A 24,217-nucleotide genomic window follows, 5' to 3' on the forward strand; every position below is an offset into this window, starting at 1 on the left:
TTATATTTTATTTAATTTTAAAACTTGTTTATTCTTTCTGTCATCCCTTTTAAAATTAATCGTAGAGAGAGAGAGTCTCTAATAAACATTATCGCTAAAATGTTTATATTTAAACACGCGATTTGGATAATTGACACATGATGGAGAGATGCCTCTTTCATTTAGATAATAATAATAATAATCGCTCGACAAATTTTAATAGAATATAATTCTTTTCTTTTTTTCTTCGTAAAATTAAAATAATAAGAATAATAATAATAATAATAATAATAATAAAAAAACAAATAAATAATAACAAAAACTATAACAAAATTGTTGATCATAGATAATACAATTTTTCATAATTGTAAAATAAAATATGATCGAGATAAAACAAATCTGTACAACAATTCGAAATATTATTGCGGTAAAAGATCGATAGATCATTGATCCACGATCTCTCTGAAGTCGTGTGTGTTATCTTTTTAAATAAAGATAATATAATAAATACGCTAATCAATATATGATACATGATTTAATACAGAATGTGCGAGAGAGATAGATAGATAGATAGCTAGCTAGAGAGAGAGAGAGAGAAAATTTGTGAACAATGATTTAAAAAAAAAAAAAAGAAAAAAAAGAAAATAGATTGATAGAAGTAAACGAATTTAATAATAAAACAATAGATGCAATTATACTATTTTCTTTTTCTTTTCTTTTTTTAGTTTAAAAGTCCCGCGTATATGTACAACAGCGTGACCATTAAAATCATTTATTTAAAAAAAAAAAAAAAAAAAAAAAAAGAATCATCGCTTTTATCATCATTTTATAAAAATAAATAATATATATATTTATATATTTATATAAAACACGTGTTATACTCTCTCGATTACTCTCTCGTGTAATAATTTGTCAAAATTTAATTAAAATTAATTAAAATTAATTAAATTCAATCATCGTCTGCGAGATAAGATTTTTTTTTTTCATTTTTTTTTTTTATCAATACTTAAATGGTAACAAACAAACCAAAAAAAAAAGAAAAAAAAAAAAGAAAAAAAAAGAAACAAAATCGTTAATAAAACGATTAAAACTCGTTGTTGTTTATATAATATTATAATATATACGCATGTGTGTGTGAAGAATTTGTGTAATCTATAGAAAGCTTTCACAGAAAGCATCGTCTCTTGGTATTTAATTTTCTTTTTGGTCAATGATTTTAACGGGACACACCTTGTACATAATGAAAACATTTCTCTAAAGAAAAATCCTATGTGTGTGTGTGTAAGAGAGATAGAAGATAGAGATAGAGATAGATAGAAAGAAATAGAGGTATGATCAAGAAGATAATTTTACGAGTTAGCCAAATATCCCGTAAATGAACACTTAATGGTCGCGAGTACGCATGATGATCGTTCATAGAATTAAATTATTAATATTAATTAATATTTTGTTGCTATTTATATTCGATAATTGTATCCGATCTGGATGGATGATCCAATAACTCTTGATCTATACTCTACAAATGTTTTCTTTTTAATATCTATTATCTAAAGTTTGTTCAAATATTGACTACTTAATCAAATATATTTGAGAAATTAGGGTAATCGTTTTTAGATACCCATAAGAAATTCTTCAAAGCAATGAAGTTATTAATACAAAATCTAGAATAGTATAGGTGAAATGTTTCAATTGTAAAGAATACTTTGTGTTAAGCACCACTTAATCCTGTTAAGTGAAATAGTTAAAACTTGAGAGAGAGAGAGAGAGAGAAAGAGAGAGAGAAAGAGAGAGAGAGAGAGAGAGAGAGACGTCACTACTGCAAATCTACTACCATTATCGAATGATCTAATATGCATTCTTGTAAATCCTGATTCAACGATTTTAATCGATCTTGTCTTATTTGATTTGAAATATCATAGATTATTTATCCGAGTGAACTATGATACGCAATGTGAATGATAAAAACCTAAGGCATTTAAACCGATGCTAATCTACTCCGGTCACTTGCATTAACAGTATATAAAGGGCCAAGCTAGCTTTGGGCACATCCACGCAATCCTCCACTCATCTACGCTTTTTCTTTTTCGATCTAATGCCTTTCTTTGCGGCACCTAAGGTTGACGTAACACAACCTACGCTGCTAGTTTTCTCAACGTATTCCTTTCTATCGGATAATTCTCCTTCGAGAACATCCACGGACGCTGCGTTACCATTAGTATTCAATTCATCGGGCGAACCAGAACGTTCTGGTAAGATTTCTTGGTCCGAATCATTTCTTCTTTTCTCTAGTTGTTGACATTCAGTCTCGGAAGAATTGGACAAAATTGTTTCCACCGTTGAATTAACATTTGTTTCTTCTACTTTTTCAAAATGAATTTTTTCTTTTTCCATCATTACTATCCCTTCTGCCGTTTCTATTTCTGCTTCTGCTGCTTCTTCTTGTCGTTGTTCTTCTTCTACTTCTATTACTTCTACTACTTCTACTTCTACTTCTACTTCTTCTTCTTCCATGGTATTAACTTCAACTTTTTTATCTTCTTTATCTTTTTTCATCGTGTCGTCATCTAAATTTTCATAGATTTGAGTAGACAACGTACTTTGAATTTTTAATTTTTCTTCGGATTTTTCCTCTACTTCTACCAAAGGCTCCAGATCAGATTCCTTACGAGAAATTTCACTTTCACTAGTAGGCGTATTCTTTTTCTTAAGTATCGAACTCCAAAAAACCCTAGGAGCTGTTGTACTCGATTCCTCAGGCGGTTCCTGCAATTTTGTTATCATTGCTGCCTTTCGCGAAGACCAGGAAAATGGCTTTGCATCGAGAGTACTTGTCGATGTTATCGGATTTGCTATTCTTAACGTTGCATCTCTTGGCTTGGACACAATTGTGCTCATTGATTTTATACGAGACGGTAATCTCCGATTCCAGATCATTCTTACTTTGTCCATCGAATCCATGTCTATTATTTCAATATCGTTATTACCTTGTGACCCACGTGTTATTTCTACATTATCTTCGGTTAAATCCTCGTCGACGAGATTTAGTTCGGTTCCCCAAAATTCATTGACCTCGGATCCCCAAATTTCCTTTACTTCGATATCCTTCTTATTTTTATTTCTTTTAATTTTACACGTTTGTTTAGCACTGTTATCGACCCATGGAATATCCTTCGGTTTCTTAACAATTTTAGATTTACTACTTGCTTGTTCCAATGGTTTACTTTCTAGTACCGTTGGAAAATTACTAGAAATTTTTGTCTGCTGGCTGGACGTTGATACCACAGTCGAAGGATCAACGTTACTCTGAGTTTTATCATTGATAACTACAATATCCTTTCGTTTTTTCGTACCTTTTAATTTCCTTCCTACTTGTTGCTCTCCGCGAATAGTTTCTGAAGATTTAGCTGCAGAACTGGAATGTTTTTCGGTGACTGCCCAGTGCTGTGCTTCTTCCGTCATATTTTCATCTAAACATGGATTATTCCATGGAATCCAATTATCCATAGGATCAACCATAACGGTTACTTCTACGTCTTCGGTTGTGTTATCCTCGATAACAAAAATATTTTTTCGTCTTTTAATTGGTTTAGATTTGGTAACGGCTCGCATTGTTTCTTGCGAGGCTAATTTAACATTTAAATTTAATTCGGTATCCATTGTGGTTTTTGGACAATTTATTTCTAACGTTGATGATGAACAAACGTCCGAATGTTGTACGTGTTCAAGATCGTCATCGGAGGATAATGTATGCTTGCTTTGTCCCTTAGAAGACATAGAACAATCCTCGTCAGATTTTTCCACGTTGCTAGATATCGTTGCTAAATTGTATTTATTATCTAGCATCTCTGAAAGTTCGGTAATATGTATATACTCAAGATCGTCATCGGATATCGTACTTTTACTATTTTTCCTTTGAGTAATAGGCGAAGAATCAGAGTAACCAGGTAAATCTATTGATTTTTCGGAATTTTCTTTATCAGATTCACGAACGCGTAATAATTCAGAACGTTGAATATGTTCGATGTCTTCATCCGAGTGATCGGACACCATAGGGTCTTTGATGGGACAATTACTATCTACCAAATGATATTCCATAGAATTGAAATCGTCCGACGGAGTTGTTTCGTTTTCTTCTTTACATTCGACGTTCATAACACCATCGTTATTAACATTAGGTTTATCTAATTCTACAAATGATCTATCAGTACCACTTGAATGTTTTGATTTAATTTTTGAACTTTCAGTAATCTTCTTATCCGAATTCTGATCTATTTTGGAAACACGTTCATCGCTCGACCCACCACATTTATTATCTTTCAATGTATCACAATGTTTTTTACCGATACAATTATTAGTCGTATCTGCGCATCGAGTAGGATCCTTTACGATGATGCTGTCATCTTTCTCTTGTACAATATATTTGTCAACTCGTATTTTAGACTCTTTATGAGATTGTTTCTTTGAAATAATTTTCTCATTATCCTTATTACTCTGATGTCGTGAAGAAGAAGAAGAGGAAGAAGAAGTGGGAAAGGAGAAGGAAGTTTGTTGAGCCTTTTCTCGCATTAGATTAACTTTATCGGATGACAATTTGTTTTCCATTAATACGACGCTTTCCTCATCATAATTAACAACGTATTTAGCTTTGGCTAGATTTAATTCTTGAGTTTCGTGCGCATGCTGCTCATATTTATTACATCTTTTAGATCGAGCAGTACTCTCTTTGGCTTGTGTCATGGGACTGCTCGGGATCTCACCTTGTTCGGCGCAAAGACTCAGCCTGCTTGGAACGTCCTGAAACGCATCCTCTCTCTCGAAATCTATCCCTGCTGATTTCATAGATGCTACTTCGACGCAAAGTTCCTTTCTTTCTTTAACATCACGAATATTTTCATCCAGTACGCTGTCGATAGCTGGCTCGCTTGCGGAACGCATTTCGGCACATATTTCTGTTAGATCACGTAACGTTTGACAACAAGATGGTGGCTCAAGATCACCGAGCGAGGCCGGACCCTCTTCTGCGCAAACACTCCTCGGTGCTTCTGGAACTAGACTCTCCTCCGCGGAGTCAAACTCTTGACTAGAGCTGACATCCTCTTCGTCAGCTGACACTGTTATCACGGTGCCAAGAGGGTTGACGACTTTAGTTACTGGCTGACCCACCCTCTCAAATACCGAGCGCCTCCCTGATAACAGAAAAGCCATTGGCAGGTATCAAAATCGAGTTACGTACTTCTTTCTTTCTTTCTTTTTTTTTTTCTTATATCTTTTTGCTTTTTATGCATTTATATTATTTATTCTTGTCTTACTTGACGTTTCTTTTTTTTTCCAATATTTTGGGGATTCTTTTCTTTTTTTTTTAGAGAAATAGAAAGAAATATATATACATATATATATAAATCATATATATATATATATATAAATTTTATTTAAGAAAGGTAGGAAAAAGAAAAATCTATTGAAAAATATTTAAAAATAAAAAAAAAAAAAATATATATATATATGTATATAAAATAAATAAAATAAAACAACTAGATGGAAAAACTATAGCACGAGCACTGCGACGAGAGCGAACGGTGGTGCTGGCAAAGCATAATTATATGAAAAAGGACAAATTTTCTAATACAAAATTGTATTGTCTATTTATATTCTTTTTCATTTGAAAATTTTTATTTACTTTTCACACTGCACACCGCAAGAGCATTGAACATCAGTGTTATCCAATGCTCTCTATAATGCTGGAATAAAGCATTAAGAAGAAAGGAGATATATGTATTCTCGTTATACTTGTGGGAAAACATATAAATGTTAAAAATTAAGAGTCCGTTTTCTTTTTTCGACTCTCTTTTTAGAAATTGAAAAACTATTTTTTATATATATATATATACACAGTTAGTGTGAAAAATTAACGTACAACAGTGCTTGAATAGAATTTCTTTTTCTATGTGTTTTTTTATTATTTTATTTGGAATAAATTGAAAGACTTCTTTTTTTTTTTTTTAATTTCATGTTTGTGATATGTTAGTGATCAAACATAGTTAAAAAGGGATAAAAACGAAGATACCTGCCTCTGGCCAGTTCTGTGTACACATAAATTTTTATGATGCAAGCGACCATCCTTTCAACACTCCGTGCAGAGATCAGAATTGCGTCAATTATTACTATTTTCGTGATACGGTTTTTTTTTTTTTTTTTTTATTAATAATAATTGTTCATTTCTTTCTATTCATTATTTCGCAAAGATTATATCAGAATCGAGTGTGATATACTATTTAATTTTATTAAAGTATTATAACACAAATCCCCTGTCGTTTCTCTCATTTTTTTTTTTTTATATTTAAAATATGTACTAATTTTCACCTAACGTTTATAAGTGTGAACATTTTTGTTTGTTTGTTGAAAAGGAACGCAATACATGGTGAAATGTGTACTAGCTTTTAACGTGCACACAATTATTATATAATACAAGCTTACTAATTTGATGTGTGTACTATCTATTCTGTAAAATAAAATATTTAAATAAAAACTAGAAATATACAAAATAAAAAGAAAAATAAAAATAAAAGAGAGCATCTCATTTCAACGACACAAACATATTTAGTACAACATTAAGATTATAATAAATAATTTTGTTTAATTCTCTGTTAAGTTTTAATATTAATAATATGAATTTTATATACCATGCTAATTTAATCTATGCATACATTTACTATTATTGTTTCTATGCTTATATTTTGAAAATATTCAGCTACACTGCACGACAGACAATATTTAAACTCAAGTTAACGAAAGTATAATAAATATGATCCAAACAATTTACACAACAACAACAAAATTGATCTAACAATTTAATTATCAAGTAAATATGGAAGATTTTAGTTTTAATCAAAAATTACTTACCAGGAGCATGATGCGGAGCAATCGATGTTTCCAACATAGCATCTGCTAAATCTTCTCTTAATTGACTTTCCCCGCTGCCAACTCCAATGTGTTCATTATCTAATGAGTCCCCGTAAGCTTCCATAAATCTTGGCGACTGTTCGTAACTGCCTAAAATATCCACAACAATTAATTAAGTTACATTGTTTTATGATTAGAGAAAACAAAATATCAATATCTTAATTAACTTGCATATGTGTATATATTTTAAATATATTGTTATATTGTTATATATTTTAATTAACTTACTTCCTGATCCATCGATAACAACTGGAACTAAAGGTCTAGAAGCTGCATGTGGCATATTAACAGGATTTGACCTTGCCGAACATGAACCTGTAATTCCAACTTCAACTGCCTCTGCTTCTACCAAGTTTACAGAAACCCTAATAATAATTTGCTACTGTTAGAATTCTATTCTAAGCAAAAATGTTAAAAGTATATTATTTCAACTGTGCTCGTTAAATATATAAAGTCTATTGATTTTATAAACGAATAACTTACCCGCTAGGTGCGTTATATGTTTTGAAAACAAATTGTGGTCCCATCCATAATCGTCTATGTGGCCCGGCATGCGTTACAATTTCCACTTGACTTAACCAAGCATCTTCGCCTGTATCAAAAGGTTCATCTTCATCGGGTACTGTAGAGACGGTAAATAAAGGACTTGATAACGGTATTGGTGGTAGAATATCCGTAGAATTAGGAGACCTTAGAAGGGGCCATTGTCCTTTAGCTTCGACATCTAATTCTATCATTGTATCGTCGCTTATTTTTTCTTTTGGAATTCCTATATGTAACAATGTTTTTTTTTAAGTCAAAAATAAGTTGTTATTTGCGAGTTAAATATGCATACTAATTAATAAAATATATTTCAATGCATATGTGTGTGTTACTATACGAATAAAACATACCGGAAGAAGGTTTAACTTCTAGATCATATTGTATCATATTCCCATGGCATGCCATGATAAATAAAGAATCTAATTTTCTTTTAGCAACCTTGCTACCAGATTCTCTTTGCGCATAAATCCAAGCTCTAGGTGGAGCAAAGCAAGCACATATCTTTAAAGGTAAAGTACCACTATCGTCAGAATGAAGCCGCTGCCTTTGCTGTGGTCTAATTAAACAATAAATATAAATAATCAATATACTATTTTATATACTGTATACTAGCACGAAAAATCTAATTTCATTTAATATTGATGATATTTTAACAAGATCATCCACATAAATATAACGAAAGAAAAATATTGTTTATATATTTCATTGAAATCTAAATAATAAAAATGTAAGCTTATATCGATGTTAAATGACAATAAAAATTACCTTGGTTGAATTTGACTGTTGGCATGATTCAATGTTGACGGTTGTCTAATTTGTGCCAAAGGATGCAGAATTGTTGGGTGAGGATATGGTGGAAGTCTGGGATTGGAATAAGGATAGATGGATAAAGGTAATTCAGAATGTAAAATAGGTGAATGGGATCTGGTACCATCATCCATTAAGCCTGCACTTCTGTGAAATCGTGAAAGTCTATTTACTACGTGCGGAGTCAAATGAGTTCTCACTCCTACGGATCCACCATAGGGTGCGACTGGGAAAACGTGGGTAGTTCCACGAACTGTTGAAACAGCAGCCCAACGAGTATCAGCTGAGAATGTCATGTCCTGTGCAATAAAAGAAATATTTATTTTTTTAGAATATAATATAGTAATAAGGATAAAAGAGTAAAAAATGAGAAAAAAGATATATAAATTCTTACTTGTACTTTAGCTGTGGTATCTCCACGATGCAAAATATAAAGATGGTGAACTGCTGCCAATGTAGGACCACCAGGATGAGGCTGAATTCTAAATACGTGAAAATCATGTCCGCGTTTGTCAGCAGTCATTAATAATGCACCAGTTGAATCGAAAGTCATGGCAACGATCGCATCAGTATGGGCAGTGAAATGAGCTATTACTGTCTCTATGGTTGGATCATCCATATCTTTTTCCTCCTTTGCTGCTTGCAGGTCTAATATCATAACTACGCCTGGCTGTGTCACATCATTGCTCGTATTATTAGCGGCTAACGGTGACACTGAATTTCCTGTTAAACTCGATGCTACTGTTTCTCCTAAACCACGTAGACCTTTTCCTAATGATTTTGCAGCATATAAAACCGCAGCTGTGTAACTTTGTACGCCTTCACCTTCGCAGCCGCCACTGCTTCTTTTAGCTGGTAATAACTTCTTTTCGCTGTAATTAATAACATTAAATATTCCAATATATATATATATATATATTCGTTTTTTTGTAAATAATAATATTTAAAAAACAAGAAAAATAGTATACAATTACCTGTAAGCAAGCCATCTTGTTCCTAGCGCAACAGGGTTGAGATTTGGTCCAGGACTGGGATAACATGTAGTTATTGATATTACATCTTCTAATGTTCTTGCATCAAACACGGCAATCTTCTCCGAAAATGTTACAACTATGGATCTCCTATTGGCCAAAATGTCGCATACAGGATTTTTGAACTTAATGTTTTTTATTTGATCACCAGTTTTTAGCGAGATGAAGCTTATGTTGCAAAACTGTGGTCCCGGTCCAGCCGAGTCGCATATCGCTACTAATGGCCGTTTCGGTTCAAATAGATCAAAGTGTTTGGAATCAGTCTTCGGATTTGGTATAACTCTTAAAGTACGCACTATTCCTTGTCGCCATGATAGAATTTCTGTTGCTTCTCCTGTTGCAGATATTAGCCATATCTATAAATACAAAAAGAAAAAACAATAAAACAAATAATAATATTAATATATCTTAAATGTAGATACATTTGTTAACATAAATTTTGAATCTAATTATTACAAAAATATCACCAAAAAAATATAATAAAAGTACAAACCTGTACACCTGTAGAATAGCCAAGTACTAACAACAATGGCGGTGTACTTGATCCTTCAGTAAACTCGGTATACAACGCAGGATCATTTACATCTGCATATTCAAATCGAGCCCAACTAATGGATTCTTTGTTATCTGTGTTGGGGGCAGTATACGACTGGAAAAAGAAATTCTAATACATATTAAATGAAAAATTGAAGCTGACTAATACGATACTACAAATTTCTGATAAAAAATACAACCTGCGGAACAATGTCATTTATAATTCCAGCGACGCTATCAATTATTGACCGATCAACTATCGGTTGAGGTGTAACAACTTGGGCTCCTTTATGCACGCTGCGTCTTGGTGAATCAGCAGACATGTTTCTTTCATCGGCAATTATCTTCACTGTTAAAAGAAATATTTAAGAAAAAAAAAAAAAGAAAGAAATTAGTTAATTATTCTTTGAAAATAAACAATTAATTCTTATTAATACTCTTATTAATGCAACAACAAAATATTTGAATTATAATTTTCATATGCAGTCTTATCTTTTCCTTTTGTTTCTTTTTATTATTATTAATTTAATATTTATATTAAATATATATTATCCACGTAGTAAAACTAAATATAAATATAAACAATTAATTATTTATAAATTATAATCATTTATATAAACTCACAATAAACCACGATAAATATAAAACACAACAACTTTATTTGCAGTCCGTTAAATCGTTACATTTATAAAGTACCGCCGAATTCAAATCAAGTACAATTATAAAACATATATATATATATGTATATACTTTTATTATCTCCGTAAGTTAAAAATAGATGAAATTTGGTATATCTAATTAAATTTTAATTGCAATATAATGATCGACAGTAAAATACGCTTTAAATTTAATTGTTTTTTTAATCAACAATTTATTTTTTTCTCTCTTCTTTAAAGATTATATTTATATAGATATTTGTATTTGACCCAACAAACATGAGATACAGATAACAATGAAGAGAATAAATTCATTTCCCCACAGAGTTCAATGATCTAATCGTAAGCTTCAGAGAACGAACATTTTGAATTAATCATTAACGTTATTACTCTCATTAATTTAATAACAACAAATAATAATAAATATTACATCGCGATATATAAAATGAAACGTTAACGGGTGTAATATATAATTTTGTATTTTTCAAATCGCACACTACGTGAATCAAAATATTAACCTTTTATTATAATTTTTTTGTTTGGTCAGGTAAAGATGACTCATAGAAAAAAAACAGAGGTTAAATAAATTCAAAAAGAACAAAATATATTAAGTGATCTTTTTTATTATAGAAGAAAAGAAGGAAAAAAAAGATGGAAAAAAAAGAAAAAGAAAAGAATATATTTGAATAGATAAACGCATCGTCGAATAAACAACAGGAAGGAGATGTTATAGAAATAATGCATGTGCGAAAAATGCGAAACGATTTTATATACCACGATTCTTCGTAATAAGTTGCATATTAATTTCTTTTTTTTTTTCAACATAGAACACACGTATTAACGCACGCACACGATGAAAGGAAGACAAAAGTGTTGCGTGTAATGCGCTTGTTTTTTTTTTAAACGAGTAATATACCCCCTCGCACAAACACACGTCCAAAAGTTATTGGTGTGTGTGTGTATATATATATACATATATAATACGTCAGTGTAGTATTATTTAATGCTTAACTGGGAAAGTGCATTGGTAAAAGATGGTAGAAGGGTGGGGAGGTCTATTTTGCTTGTCGGAACACAGGCATTGCACAATCCAACACAGCTGTTCGCAGAGAACGCACTCAGGGTCGACGAAAGAGAAAGACAAAAAAAGAAAGGTGAGGAGAACGAGAGAGAAAGAGAGAGAGAGAGAGAGAGAGAGAGAGAGAAACAGAGAAATATATACAGACGAAGGAGAGAGAAAGAGAGAGAGAGAGAGAGAGAGCAGAGAGGAGGGGGGAGGGAGAGAGAAAAAGAGGGAGAAAGAGAGAGAGAGAGAGAAACAGTAAAAGTCGTCTTTGTCCGTGAAATACTGGATTTGATTGCACGCTTTTATTATGACGCTTTCGAAGAATCCAATATCGTAGGCGTATTACGATCGTAATATATGATGTAGGTAATGTAACGTGACCGTGACAAAACAAAGGAAAATTATTTTTTATCCTTTTCTTTCGTGTAAAAAAAAATGAACGAGAGAGACAAAGAGAGTGTGAGAGAGAGAGAGAGAAAGAAGAATGGAAATAGATAAGAAAATGAAGTGGGAATGATTATTTTGTCTTGATTCGTGTAACAAAGAAAATTACCTCTTTCATAGTTATCATCATTTATAGACAAATATTTGAATGATAAAAGAAATGATGATTATTTCTTAAACTTACTTCGCGACAAGAGCCGTTTTTTCTTTCGGCGAGGCGCTTGGCACCCTCGCGCAACCGTCTACTGCGTCATTCTGCGAGCGACTGACAACAGAGCCAAGGGAACAGTGATGTCACCCCACCCGCGGTCAACGTCAATCTCTTTTTTTTCACTTTTTATTTTACCAATGAGACCTAATCCAAGGCAAATCTTTCTACAAATATATTACCACCACTAACAACAACACACTATTCTATACAGTAGTAACATAGACGCACTCTTTGTCAATGACACATTATTTATTTTTCTTTTTTTTATTATTTATTGTTTTTCTTCTTCTCCTCCTCCTTCTTCTTCTTCTTCTTCTGTCTGTCTCTCTCTCTCTCTTTCTTTTTCTTTCTTCCTTCCTTCCTTCCTTCCTTTTGTGTTTCTCACTAAGGTCTTTAAATATTTAAACGTATAATCGTCAACTATTATGCACCGTTATATTTCTTATTGACATTGCTTACTTTTATCGCGAGAGCTTTTATTTCCTTCGATGAAAAAAAAGAAAAACAACAATCAGCTGATCGTGAATAAATCGGTACGAACTCTCTGAACCTGCATCGACGAATGGAGGGGAGTAGGCTTTTCCTTATTGTCTATCTTTATCCCCCACTATTGTGAACTCTGATTAATGAAAAACCTATTTCTATTGGTTAGATTACGATTTCTTTTCATCCAGCCGACCAATCGTCGAACGAAATTTTTATATCTTCTTTTTTTTACAATTTAAGTTTATTTTATTCAGTGCGAATCATTTTTTAGATATTTTTCAATGAATTTTCGATCGATTAGAATAATTATTTATCAATATATCTACATGTAATTATCGTTTATTTAAATAATCATTTCAAATTCGATATATCGTTTGATTTATCGAATATCGATATCGAAATATCGATGTCGAAATATCGAATGACGTATCGATTGTAACCAACCATTCTGTTTACACTATTCCAATAACGTGTTTCCTTTATTCTAATATTCTAATAGTAAATAAATATATATTGAATTAAAATGGTACGTAAAAAGATTGATAATCGAATACGTATTTTAATAGAAAATGGTGTTGTTACGGGACACAGAACAATGTTTATTGTTGTGGGAGAAAAAGCAAGAGATCAGGTACGACACATGCATTTAAGTTATACCACGTGTTTTTGTTTTTTTTTTTTTTAAATAATATCGAAATAAATAATACATAAATATTTATGTATCATTTATATATCCAGGGATCACTTACTATGCAGATATTTTATAAAAAAAGAAAAATATTTTACATGCACTAATATTATCTCAAATGATATTAATAAATATTAATTTTTTTAGGTTGTCTTACTACACCACATGTTATCAAAATCTGTTATAAAAGCAAGACCTTCTGTATTATGGTGTTATAAGAAAGAATTAGGTTTCAGTAGTCACAGAAAGAAACGTATGAAGAGTATACAGAAAAAAGTCAAATCTGGTAAACTTGACGTTAATGAAGATGATCCATTTGAATTGTTCGTTGTTTCTACCAATATACGTTATTGTTATTATAATGAAACTCATAAGATCTTGGGTAACACATATGGAATGTGTGTTTTACAAGTATGTATTATAAACTATTGATTGTTTTTATTATTATTGTTTAATTTATGTTTATTGTTAACTTTCTATATTGTATAGGATTTTGAAGCATTGACTCCTAATTTATTAGCAAGGACTATAGAAACCGTTGAAGGATCTGGTATTATAGTTTTCCTTTTGCAATCTGTAACTTCGTTAAAACAATTGTATACTATAAATATGGATGTTCATCAACGGTTTCGTACGGAAGCACATCAGGTTTATTACCTTTTTATTCTTTCGATTCCACAGATTCTTATCCTTGCACTAAATAATATCGTTTATTTAATTTTTTATAGGATGTAGTTTGCCGTTTCAATGAAAGATTTTTGTTATCCCTTGCATCGTGTAGTCGATGTTTGGTAGTCGACGATCAATTAAATGTTTTACCTATATCTTCTCACAATTTAAAAATAGAGGCTGTTCAAAAAGCACCCTCTTCCGAAACGCAGACCGATCTGGATGTCTTGAAAGAAAGTTTAAGAGATACACAACCAATTTCTGCACTTATTAATTGCTGCAGAACCATTGATCAAGTATGATTTGTTTATTTTATAATTTCACTATTGAATAATGTATATTGAAACTAATTTTAATAAAAAATTTGTAGGGAAAGGCATTGCTAAAATTCATTGAGTGTATATCTGAAAAAACTTTGAGATCTACTGTATCATTGACCGCTGCAAGAGGACGTGGAAAATCTGCAGCTTTGGGATTAGCAATAGCTGGTGCTATTTCATTTGGTTATTCCAATATATACATATCTAGTCCTAGTCCTGAAAATTTAAACACGCTTTTTGAATTTATTTTCAAAGGTATAATTAATAGAAACAAAATTTTAATGATAAAAATAAATCATCATCACTTATAAAGTAATAAACATTTATAAATGATTTCTTACATTTGCAGGATTTGATGCTTTAGGATATCAAGAACATCTTGATTATGGTTTAGTTCAATCAACGAATCCTGAATTTAATAAAGCTACAGTAAGAGTAAATGTTTTTCGAGATCACCGGCAAACTATTCAGGTATTCTGATTGCTTATAATTCTTCTAATGAAATTCTAAAAAAAAGGAAGATAATTTTAATATATTTTAATATATTTTATATAATATTATAGTACATACATCCAACCGATACGCACAAATTAAATCAAGCAGAATTGTTAGTAATCGATGAAGCAGCAGCTATTCCTCTACCATACGTAAAAGCAATGTTAGGCCCGTATTTAATATTTCTTGCATCTACTATAAATGGGTACGTCTATCCTAAATAATAAACACTAATCTAAAAAAAAAAAAAAAAATATCTATCCTTTTATAATTTAAAAACAACATTTTATTTTTCTAATAGTTACGAAGGAACAGGCCGTTCTTTGTCATTAAAATTACTTCAGCAGTTGAGAACGCAAACTGTTGGTTCTAATAGTCACAGAAAGAATGATAAAGAATTAAATGAAAAGACTCTGATAGGAAGGCAATTACACGAGATGACCCTAGAAGAATCTATTCGTTATAAACCTGGTGATCCTGTTGAACAATGGTTAACAGAATTACTTTGTTTAAATGCGACTACATATTCTCCTGTTCTTTCTGGATGTCCACCACCGGATAAATGCGAATTGTATTACATTAACAGGTAATTATTACAAATATTTCATAAAATATATTAAAATGTGTGCATAAATTATACCAGGTTGTACTTTTAGGGATACATTGTTCTCTTATCACAAAGCTTCCGAATTGTTTCTTCAAAAATTGGTAGCTTTATATGTTGCTTCGCATTATAAGGTAAATTTATATTTAAATATTATACAAAAAATATAAAATGGTGTAACAAATAAAATGATACTTTCAGAATAGTCCAAATGATTTGCAAATGATGTCTGACGCACCAGCTCATCATTTGTTTTGTCTGTTAGGTCCAGTTGATACGAATAGAAAGGCATTACCTGAAATATTAGCTGTTATACAGGTACATTAATAAATATTATTTATCAAATTGCATCTAAAAGAAATAAAAAAAACATATAAATAAATTGTATATTATGTACACTTAGGTCTGCTTAGAAGGTGAAGTTAGCAAAGCTACTATAGCTGATGGTTTAGGTCGAGGTCGAAGAGCTGCAGGTGATTTAATACCATGGACAATCAGTCAGCAATATCAAGATCAAGATTTTCCAACTTTAGCAGGTGCTCGTATTGTTCGCATAGCGACTCACCCTGATTATCAAGGAGTACGTATTATTAAATACTCGATTAATTCATTTTTTTTTCTCTTCAAACGTGTACAAAATAAACTTATTTATTTAAATTTAAAGATGGGTTACGGTACTCGAGCATTGGAACTTTTGAAACATTATTACGAAATGAATATTTTTAATATCAATGAAGAAACAGAAACTGAAGTAAAGCAAACTGAAATAGATACGGTTAATGACGAAAAAGTTGGATTATTAGAAGAGACTATTGGTAATTATTATAATAATAATAATAATAATATTATTATTATTATTATTTCTTTTTATTTGAATATACGATGTTAATTTAAAAAATGGTTTCTTCGTATAGAACCACGTGCTTCTCTTCCACCTCTTCTTTTAAAATTGTCTGAAAGAAGACCGGAAAATTTAGATTACATTGGTGTATCTTACGGTATCACGGAACAACTTTTAAAATTTTGGAAAAGATCTTCATTCGTTCCTGTCTATATAAGGTTTGTTTTGAAAGATATCTAAATATATTTGTCTATCTAATAATTCATAATTTTATATTATTTTTTTTTAAATTACACACATTAATCATTTTTTTTTTTTAGACAAACTGCAAACGATATAACGGGAGAAAATTCCTGTATAATGTTATATAAAATAAATTCAAGCGAAGATACAAATAACAATTGGTTGAGCGCTTATTGGAAAGATTTTCGTCGTCGGTTTATATCATTACTTTCTTTTTCGTTTAACACTTATCCAGCATCTTTATCTTTGAGTATTTTAACTAACAAATCTGTTCCTGGTGAATCCATTGGTACGTATAACTTGTACACATATTGTTAATATTTATCTTTTAATGTAACACATATAAATTATTTTTCATTTATTTTAGCTTTATCGAAAGAAATGTTAGACGCATATTTCACATCTTATGATTTAAAACGATTAGACATGTACAGCAACAATATGGCAGATTATCATTTAATAATGGATTTATTACCATCATTAGCGCGTTTATATTTCTTAAATATGATGACCGATTTACATTTCTCTCCAGTTCAATTGGTAAATATTTTACACTTATTTTACATTTGATATTTTTCTAATTGTTTTTCTCTAAGCTTTATACACATATATATCTGTTTTTATTGTCTGTTAGGCAATTTTATTAGGATTAGGATTGCAACATAAAACAGTTGACAAATTAGCCGAAGAGTTAAATTTACCATCGTCACAATTACTCGGTTTATTTAATCGTATTATAAGAAAATCCATACAATATCTTAACTTGATCGCTGAACAATTTATTGAAACTGTGATAATGGACAAAAATATGACAAGTGATAGCGTTCAATTGAATCCGTTAGGTGGACAAAGTTTACACGATGAATTAGAAACAGCAGCTAAGGTTTGTGACATTATATTATTAATTTTTCAATAAATAAAATACACTCAATACTAAAACATATTAATTTTTGTTATAATAGGAATTAAAAAGAAAACAGAAAGCTGAATTAGAAAAATTAAAGAAAGAAAATTTAGATCAATACGTGATAAAAGGAAGCGAAGCTGATTGGAATAATGCTCTTTCCGGAAAGAAGAGTAAAAATCTGATTTCTGTTAAAACTGGAGAGAAAAGGCCTGGAAATGATGATGATGCAGAATTGAAAGAACCTCAGAAGAAACAGAAAAAACAAAAGAAGCATAAAAAATAATAATTAAATGATAAATATCTTTAAATTCATATACATTTTATATACAATATGTATTGACGCATATTTTATTAAAATCAATTTGTAAATAACATTATACCTATCTTTCTTAATGCATCAAATAAAAATTAGTAGTATTCGAGACATTTTTATGAATTACTATTATTTTTAATTAAGTACAAAAAAAATTGTTGCTCGCAATATATTTTACACATTGTAATATTAGATTTCTTTCGTGTTTTATAGGTTTCGCAAGCAACTTTCGTAATAAATTTATACTACTGCTGTTTTTATACCTCTTTTGCTTACTAAGAACTCTATTTTGTATACTCAATGGCTTATTTTCTTTTTCCTTTTTCTTTTTATCAGATTTCTCTGAAGTATTATTAGATTTAGTATTATTCGATGACACTATTTCCGTGATATTTGTTTCATTTGAATGATTTTCCAATTTTTTTATGGGTACTTCCTCTGGACCATCTTCTTCTATAAAAACATAAACAATAAACCGAATAAATTTATTCCTTACTTTTGATTTATATCAATATAGTTCTATAATTGATAGTACGAGCAAGCAGAGAATGATTCTATATGAAAAATTAAGTTGAAAAAATAAAAGTGGAAAATCAAATATTTTCATGTAGAATCATCTCCTGTTCGATTGTACCACCAATTACAAGACACCCTATATATATATATATATATATACCTTCGCTTCCATAATCCGCTACTAAACTGCACAGCGAATCATTTTTAATCGGATTAGTTATTGAATTATTCTCCATCAACGCGTCTTCTTCGTCAGAAATATTAAATGTATTTTCTATCTGTTTAATTTCAATAATACATTTTGTCGTTTCCAAATGTTCCTCATTAATGATTTCACTTTCGTTAAAGTTATCATCTTCTAGGCAAGCTAATAAAATATTACATCAAAGATATAGCAATGATATATTTATGTATAATAAAAATCATCTATTCGCATATATTCAATAATTGTAACTAAACTTACCCGTTCCCGAAAACTCAGTAAGACCTCTGTACGTTTCTATAATGGGTAATGTATTTTGATCTTTTGGTATTCGCCATTTACGTTTTTGTTTTTTTACATTATTATTATTTGTCTGTTGATTATGTTTTCTTGAATGAATAGGTTTATTCACTTGTCTAATTATTTCACCACGTTCGACCTTTTTCATATCCTCTTTTTTCTTTTCCTCTATGTTCACTTTTGTAGGATATTTCCTACAATTGATACAATTTAATACGAATTCTATAGTAATGTTTTCTTTTTCTTTTTTTTATATTGAGAGTATACTTTTTTTGTCTTTTAACTTGACCATAATAATAAAAATATTACCTCTTCCTTTCTTCGATCCACTTTTGAATATCTTCAGGCGTTGATACATTTTTCATTCTTTCATATAATCCAGTACGATGTTGCATTTTGATATGTTTATCGACGAGTAAATTATTAGCGGAATAAGTACAACCGTCTATACCGCATACTTTATGCGTAGTCAAATGTTCAGCTAGTTTTTCATCCGTCTTATATTCTCTATCGCATACTTCACAATAATATCGTTTAGCTACCTTAATTTGTTCATTATTTTCATTTATTCTGTCGAATGATTCATTGTTTGATTCTTCGGTTTCCATGTTTGGTTCAAAGTCAGCCTAAAAATTGTGATCTTTGGAATTCAATAAAAATGATGTACACGCATAAAGATATGATTTTTTTTTTTTTAGTAAACAATATACTTCTCTGGAAACGAGTGAGAAGCAACGTAGAATTATTTTCTTGCAAATAATATATTGTATTTACCTTTTATTATTGACCCTTTGAAAGTTGGGTATCGTCTAAATTTCTATTGTGATATTTCTTTTTTATTATTTATATTAAATTTCACATATTCAATATTTATATTTAAAATTATTTGTAATATCTCAAATTATGATTTAGACTACCCTGTAAACTTTCAAAGTTTCAATTACTATCTTTATTGTTATTTGACAACAATTATTTTGTTCATTCAAAAATTCGAATATTTAAAAATTAATATCTGCGGTATTATATAAGCTAACATTAATGATTTATAATTATATTAAATTATTTTTTTTAAAAGAAAAAATATGGCAAGATACACGTCGTATAAATTTCAGTGTATTTTTAACGGGAAGAAGTTAGAGAAATTAAAAATATAAAACCATAAAGTAACTTCATCTAATGGTATTACAATGATGACGCAAAGATAACTATAAAATATATACCGAAACAAACCTTGAGAAATATATTTATATAATTTTATAACTATTGGATCAATTTAAAAAAGTTGCTTATATATATATATATATTTAATAATCAATTGTTGCATACCTTTTATTGAAAATTAAATTTTTTTTTTAATTTATAGAAGTTATTCTATATATTAAATATATCGCAAAATATAAATGTGTATTTAATGTAAAATAGATACCGGTAAAAATTTCCTGAGTACGATTGACAATTACATATGAAATTTTTTTCTTCTTTTTGTATTTAAAAATATTAGAATATACATAAAAATATTTTCATAATTCAGAACGATTGTGTTAATACACAAATAGATACTTTTTAGAAGCTTAAAGAGTAAAAGGGATACTAAAATTATTATAACTTGTAGAAATATGATTTATTTTTATATTATGCATCCTTAATTACAAATTTATGCTTTTCTCAGTAATGCGTGTTCATTTGGAAATCGTGCATTTATGAAATAAATAAAAAAAAAAATATACATATATATCCATATATACATATATATTTATATGTATATATATATATTATGGATATAAACTAACAGAAAACCAGTCTAAAAATTGTACCATAATTTTCTGTTGTTCTCTTAAACTACAGGGCCACAAGCTATCTAAATATTAAATTTACTTTTTAATCGTTCTTACTGTTTAAATCTTGTATAAATATATGTTTTTAAAATCTTATCAACAGTTTTATTTCCATTAACTTATTAACGAGGAATGTATCATAGCTCATAGCGCTGTAATATTTTTAATTAAAAAGCAATTCGAAGAGTGATTCTGTAGAAATTTATTTAAGTTATTGAGTCTTTTCTTTTTTTCATGTTATGTAAAGAAAATTTTCCAAATATGTCCAATATCATTGTTTCTTATATATAACAATATCATTGTTAATTATAAGTTTCTCTTTCTTTCTTTCTTTCTTTTTTTTTTTCTTTTTTGTAACATATAAAGCATTAAAACGTTATGCATCTACAAATGAATACTACTTTATAAGAGAAAAGTTAAATGACTTTTTTCAATCGTAATGATTATATCAAAATGTAACGCATATATGTATTCTTCGATATTAGATGTTAATAATTTATCAAATATATTGCATACCAAAAAATAAATCAAATTAACACATATATATATATATATATATACTTAAGCTATTGATGTAAATGAAAAAAATTTGTATTAACATTATTCCGATTAAAAAAATGTATAATTAAAACTGAGTGAATGAGTGAGTAAGTGAGAAAGATAGAGATAAAATGAGAGAAAGAGGAAGACATCTAGAATTAAACTTGCTAACAATATACAAAAATATCGAAATCATTATTATACATTTATATGTGTAAAGAAAAAAAGAAAAAAGAAAAAGAAAAAGAAAAAAAGAGAGAGACAAAAATAAGAAAAAATAAAAAGAAACGCAAAATGAAAACAAAAGAAAGAGTAAGAAGAAACCAAAAACAAAAAAAAAACAAAAAAAACAAAAAAAAAACAAAAAGAAAAAAAAAATCTAATCGTTCTGAAATTTGAAAACGAAATACTGTGTAGTATAAAAATTAAATTGTTCAATTTTTTATAGGAGGAGTAGCCTGAAAGCTTAAGACTTTGCCTGTTCGCTGGAAGGCTGCGTCTCCTCCGTTTGCTCCTTTTGCTCTGATTGCTCAGGCTCATTGTCTGTTATTTGAACACGCTCGGATTCATTCGTATTCTTATCATCTGTTTTCTGACCACCCTGTAACCAAAGCAATCCAGCTGTAAGGAGGACAAATCAAAAAATAATTTTGAATTCAATTCTTATATAAAATTTTATACCCGTTGTATTATATATACAGAAGATATATATAACAACATTGATATACCTTAGATCCGATGTTTTTGTCAGACTTAAACAAAATAGAGATAATAAAGATTCTTATAATTTTGATACTAAAATATTCATATTACCAACGATACAATCTCATATCGATGTGAAATAATATTTAATAAAATATATATTTTATATTAAAGGATACAACAAAATATATGAAACATAGAGAGCGTAATAATATATCTCAACATTTATTATTTCTAATGTTAAATTTTAAAATGTTAAAATTGCAAGCAATGATCCATTATGGTCTACGAAAATATTTCTATTATATGATCAAATCTTTTTTATCTCATTATATTGTATATACTAGAAATAATAACAATCATATGAAAAAAAAAAAAGAAAAAAAGAAAGAAAAAAAAAAGAGAAAGCTTTGTATTGCTTATTGTTTATAAAAAATATATTTGTATATATATATACAAAATATGTATTATTTATAAAACAATGTTACACATTTGTATACAATGCTTAGTTAAAAGGTGGTCCGACTAATAATCATCGATTTCATATTAATTTAATTTATTACTTAAACTATTGCTCCACAGTAAATATGTTCGTTTAAAGAAAATGGATTATCCTTTTTATGCAATAAAAAATTTGAAAATTGGCAAAGTTGGTAACGAATGGTAGAAAACAGAAAAACATAAAAAACAAAAAAAAAAGGAAAAAAAAATACCTGTTCGGGATGTTTAGTAAGATAATCATTCTTAGCGTCCCGTATCATTCTCGTGACTTTATTCCGTACATCCTTAAATTCTCCCCATTCTTTAGCATCCTTATTCTTCTTTGCCTTAGCGTAAAGTTTATTTTTCTTTTGAATTTCGCTTCGAATTTCATCTGTCATCCATGGCTTTTTTAATTCTAATTCCTAAACGATCATAATACTTTTTGATAATAATTATAGTAATAAATTTTGCTCGCTTTATTTTTTTTTCTTTTGGATTAAAAAATATATGTAAAAAGAGTGCGGTTAACCGTTGTTTATTATTAACAGATTAAATGCCAAGTTTCTTTTGTCGAGCTCTCCGTTTAGGTCAGGATGATCTATCAGCCATAGACAAACATAAGAATGTTGGCCATTGGCGGAAAGTTAAAGGTCGGTCTGTAGGAACTGACTTGGCATTTAACGTGTTAAAGCAATAATATTTTTTTATGGTCAAATATTCGAATTATTGTTTCACAAAATATGTATATCAATAACAATAACAATAAAATAGTTTTAAAGGTAACTTATACATATATATATAAAGTAAATATTCAACTAAGAATCAAAATAATACATTGTTCAATAAGAAATTGAAATAACATAAAAGTTAAAAGCTTAGTAAACAAATACCTCAAACTTGACGACTTTCTTAGCGCTATTTACTGATTTCCCTTTAATGGACCCATTTCTAGGAGAGAACCTTGGCCTCATATGTGGTACCATTTGTGGCGGTAAGACTCTCCGAGGCCATGGACACATGAGTGGACCACGAGGTCCAGGCATGGGAGGTAAAGGTGCTCTACCCGGTGGTAGAAGTGGTCGTGGCCCACCAGGTTGAGCCACACCACCTATCCTAGGAGGAGGAGGTAATCTTGGTCTCATCGGGCCAAGGATTCCACTCATTGGAGGTAATGGCATTCTTGGAGGCATACCTGGTGGAAATATAGCACCGAATCTTGGATGGGGCAGTGGTCTTACACCGGCTGGCGGAATTCTCGGTCCCAACAAGGGACCTCGGTTCAAAGGACTCATGTTTCCTCTTCTAAAGTAATATTAGAACACTCGTAAATTTAACTATATAAAAATTGATTAGAATAAGATTTTCTGTTTTTTTCTCCTTTATATTTTTTTGGAGGTTATGGCTTTACGCACTTTGTATACACGGAACGACAAAGTACGTGTCCGATATAGTTTTTCTTTAAACACTTACGTCATTTACACGATCCTTCTTAATATCGGTCCTTATTTAATGAATTGAATTATATTAATTTCACGTTTGAATGGATTTTATTAGTTTCCGGCACTATTTTCACAATCCACACAATGTAACGGAAGTTTCAATGTTTTTCCATTAATAAAAGCGTTAGAAATAATCGCATGTATGTATGGTCAAATTTTCATGTGTCCACTACGCATGCGTAAAATATATGAACCTGTAGAAGTAAGCGTTTTAACTATTTTCATTAAATTTTTATTTCTGTTTCCGGTTATCTTTTGTTTACCTTTAAATAAGTTTTTTATTGTCAATGATTAAAAAAAAACAAATGAATTGTGAACAATCAAAAAAAAAATGTCTTCGGAG

At 29.7% G+C, this 24,217-nt stretch overlaps 3 protein-coding genes across 8 annotated transcripts; 1 reads left to right on the forward strand and 2 right to left on the reverse strand.

The window, feature by feature from the left end:
* Window positions 1-1,179: 1,179 nt before the first annotated feature.
* On the reverse strand, window positions 1,180-12,548 carry LOC122513241. 2 transcript variants are annotated; one of them, XM_043629507.1, is made up of 11 exons: window positions 12,205-12,548; window positions 10,055-10,203; window positions 9,814-9,969; window positions 9,264-9,676; window positions 8,684-9,161; window positions 8,248-8,588; window positions 7,833-8,038; window positions 7,423-7,708; window positions 7,168-7,304; window positions 6,880-7,029; window positions 1,180-5,165 (listed from the first exon to the last, which is right to left on the reverse strand). In XM_043629507.1, coding segments are annotated over exons 1-11 (5,439 nt in total). In that variant the 5' UTR covers window positions 12,206-12,548; the 3' UTR covers window positions 1,180-2,043. The 2 variants fall into 2 exon arrangements, with proteins under 2 accessions (XP_043485442.1, XP_043485441.1); XM_043629506.1 differs by having other exon boundaries at window positions 9,814-9,984.
* Window positions 12,549-13,163: 615 nt separating this feature from the next.
* Window positions 13,164-17,773, forward strand: LOC122513359 (RNA cytidine acetyltransferase). Its single transcript, XM_043629674.1, has 17 exons — window positions 13,164-13,348; window positions 13,553-13,816; window positions 13,895-14,053; window positions 14,134-14,370; window positions 14,445-14,649; window positions 14,744-14,865; window positions 14,958-15,094; window positions 15,191-15,475; window positions 15,546-15,627; window positions 15,695-15,811; window positions 15,897-16,073; window positions 16,158-16,308; window positions 16,408-16,552; window positions 16,655-16,866; window positions 16,945-17,117; window positions 17,212-17,460; window positions 17,540-17,773. Exons 1-17 carry the CDS (start codon window positions 13,241-13,243, stop codon window positions 17,765-17,767), a joined length of 3,051 nt encoding a protein of 1,016 aa, XP_043485609.1. The 5' UTR covers window positions 13,164-13,240; the 3' UTR covers window positions 17,768-17,773.
* A 36-nt stretch (window positions 17,774-17,809) lies between these two features.
* LOC122513360 (nuclear fragile X mental retardation-interacting protein 1-like) lies at window positions 17,810-24,028 on the reverse strand. Of its 5 annotated transcripts, XM_043629676.1 has the most exons (9): window positions 23,846-24,028; window positions 23,266-23,677; window positions 22,606-22,797; window positions 21,919-21,942; window positions 21,669-21,791; window positions 19,125-19,441; window positions 18,777-19,009; window positions 18,474-18,680; window positions 17,810-18,250 (listed from the first exon to the last, which is right to left on the reverse strand). In XM_043629676.1, exons 1-9 carry the CDS (start codon window positions 23,848-23,850, stop codon window positions 17,937-17,939), a joined length of 1,827 nt encoding a protein of 608 aa, XP_043485611.1. In that variant the 5' UTR covers window positions 23,851-24,028; the 3' UTR covers window positions 17,810-17,936. The 5 variants fall into 5 exon arrangements, with proteins under 5 accessions (XP_043485611.1, XP_043485612.1, XP_043485614.1 ...); XM_043629677.1 differs by lacking the exon at window positions 21,919-21,942; XM_043629679.1 differs by lacking the exons at window positions 21,919-21,942; window positions 22,606-22,797 and having other exon boundaries at window positions 23,846-24,027.
* Between the last annotated feature and the right edge of the window lie 189 nt (window positions 24,029-24,217).

This window comes from Polistes fuscatus, unplaced genomic scaffold (genome assembly GCF_010416935.1).
Source record: "Polistes fuscatus isolate 324 unplaced genomic scaffold, CU_Pfus_HIC Scaffold12, whole genome shotgun sequence".
Lineage (NCBI taxonomy): Eukaryota > Metazoa > Arthropoda > Insecta > Hymenoptera > Vespidae > Polistes > Polistes fuscatus.

Excerpts from the sequence above, each read along its gene's own strand:
- LOC122513360 (XM_043629676.1), bottom strand. Across the intron at positions 22,798-23,265 it reads AGAAAGTCGTCAAGTTTGAG|GAATTAGAATTAAAAAAGCC; the intron begins GTATTTGTTTAC and ends ATGATCGTTTAG. Across the intron at positions 19,442-21,668 it reads CGCAGCCTTCCAGCGAACAG|GCTGACTTTGAACCAAACAT; the intron begins GCAAAGTCTTAA and ends CACAATTTTTAG.
- LOC122513359 (XM_043629674.1), top strand. The coding sequence starts at position 13,241 with ATGGTACGTAAAAAGATTGATAATCGAATACGTATTTTAATAGAAAAT. Across the intron at positions 16,309-16,407 it reads ATTATTAGAAGAGACTATTG|AACCACGTGCTTCTCTTCCA; the intron begins GTAATTATTATA and ends TTCTTCGTATAG. Across the intron at positions 17,461-17,539 it reads AATTAGAAACAGCAGCTAAG|GAATTAAAAAGAAAACAGAA; the intron begins GTTTGTGACATT and ends TTGTTATAATAG.
- LOC122513241 (XM_043629506.1), bottom strand. Across the intron at positions 7,709-7,832 it reads AGAAGTTAAACCTTCTTCCG|GAATTCCAAAAGAAAAAATA; the intron begins GTATGTTTTATT and ends TGTTACATATAG. Across the intron at positions 5,166-6,879 it reads TGCTCCGCATCATGCTCCTG|GGAGGCGCTCGGTATTTGAG; the intron begins GTAAGTAATTTT and ends TTCTGTTATCAG.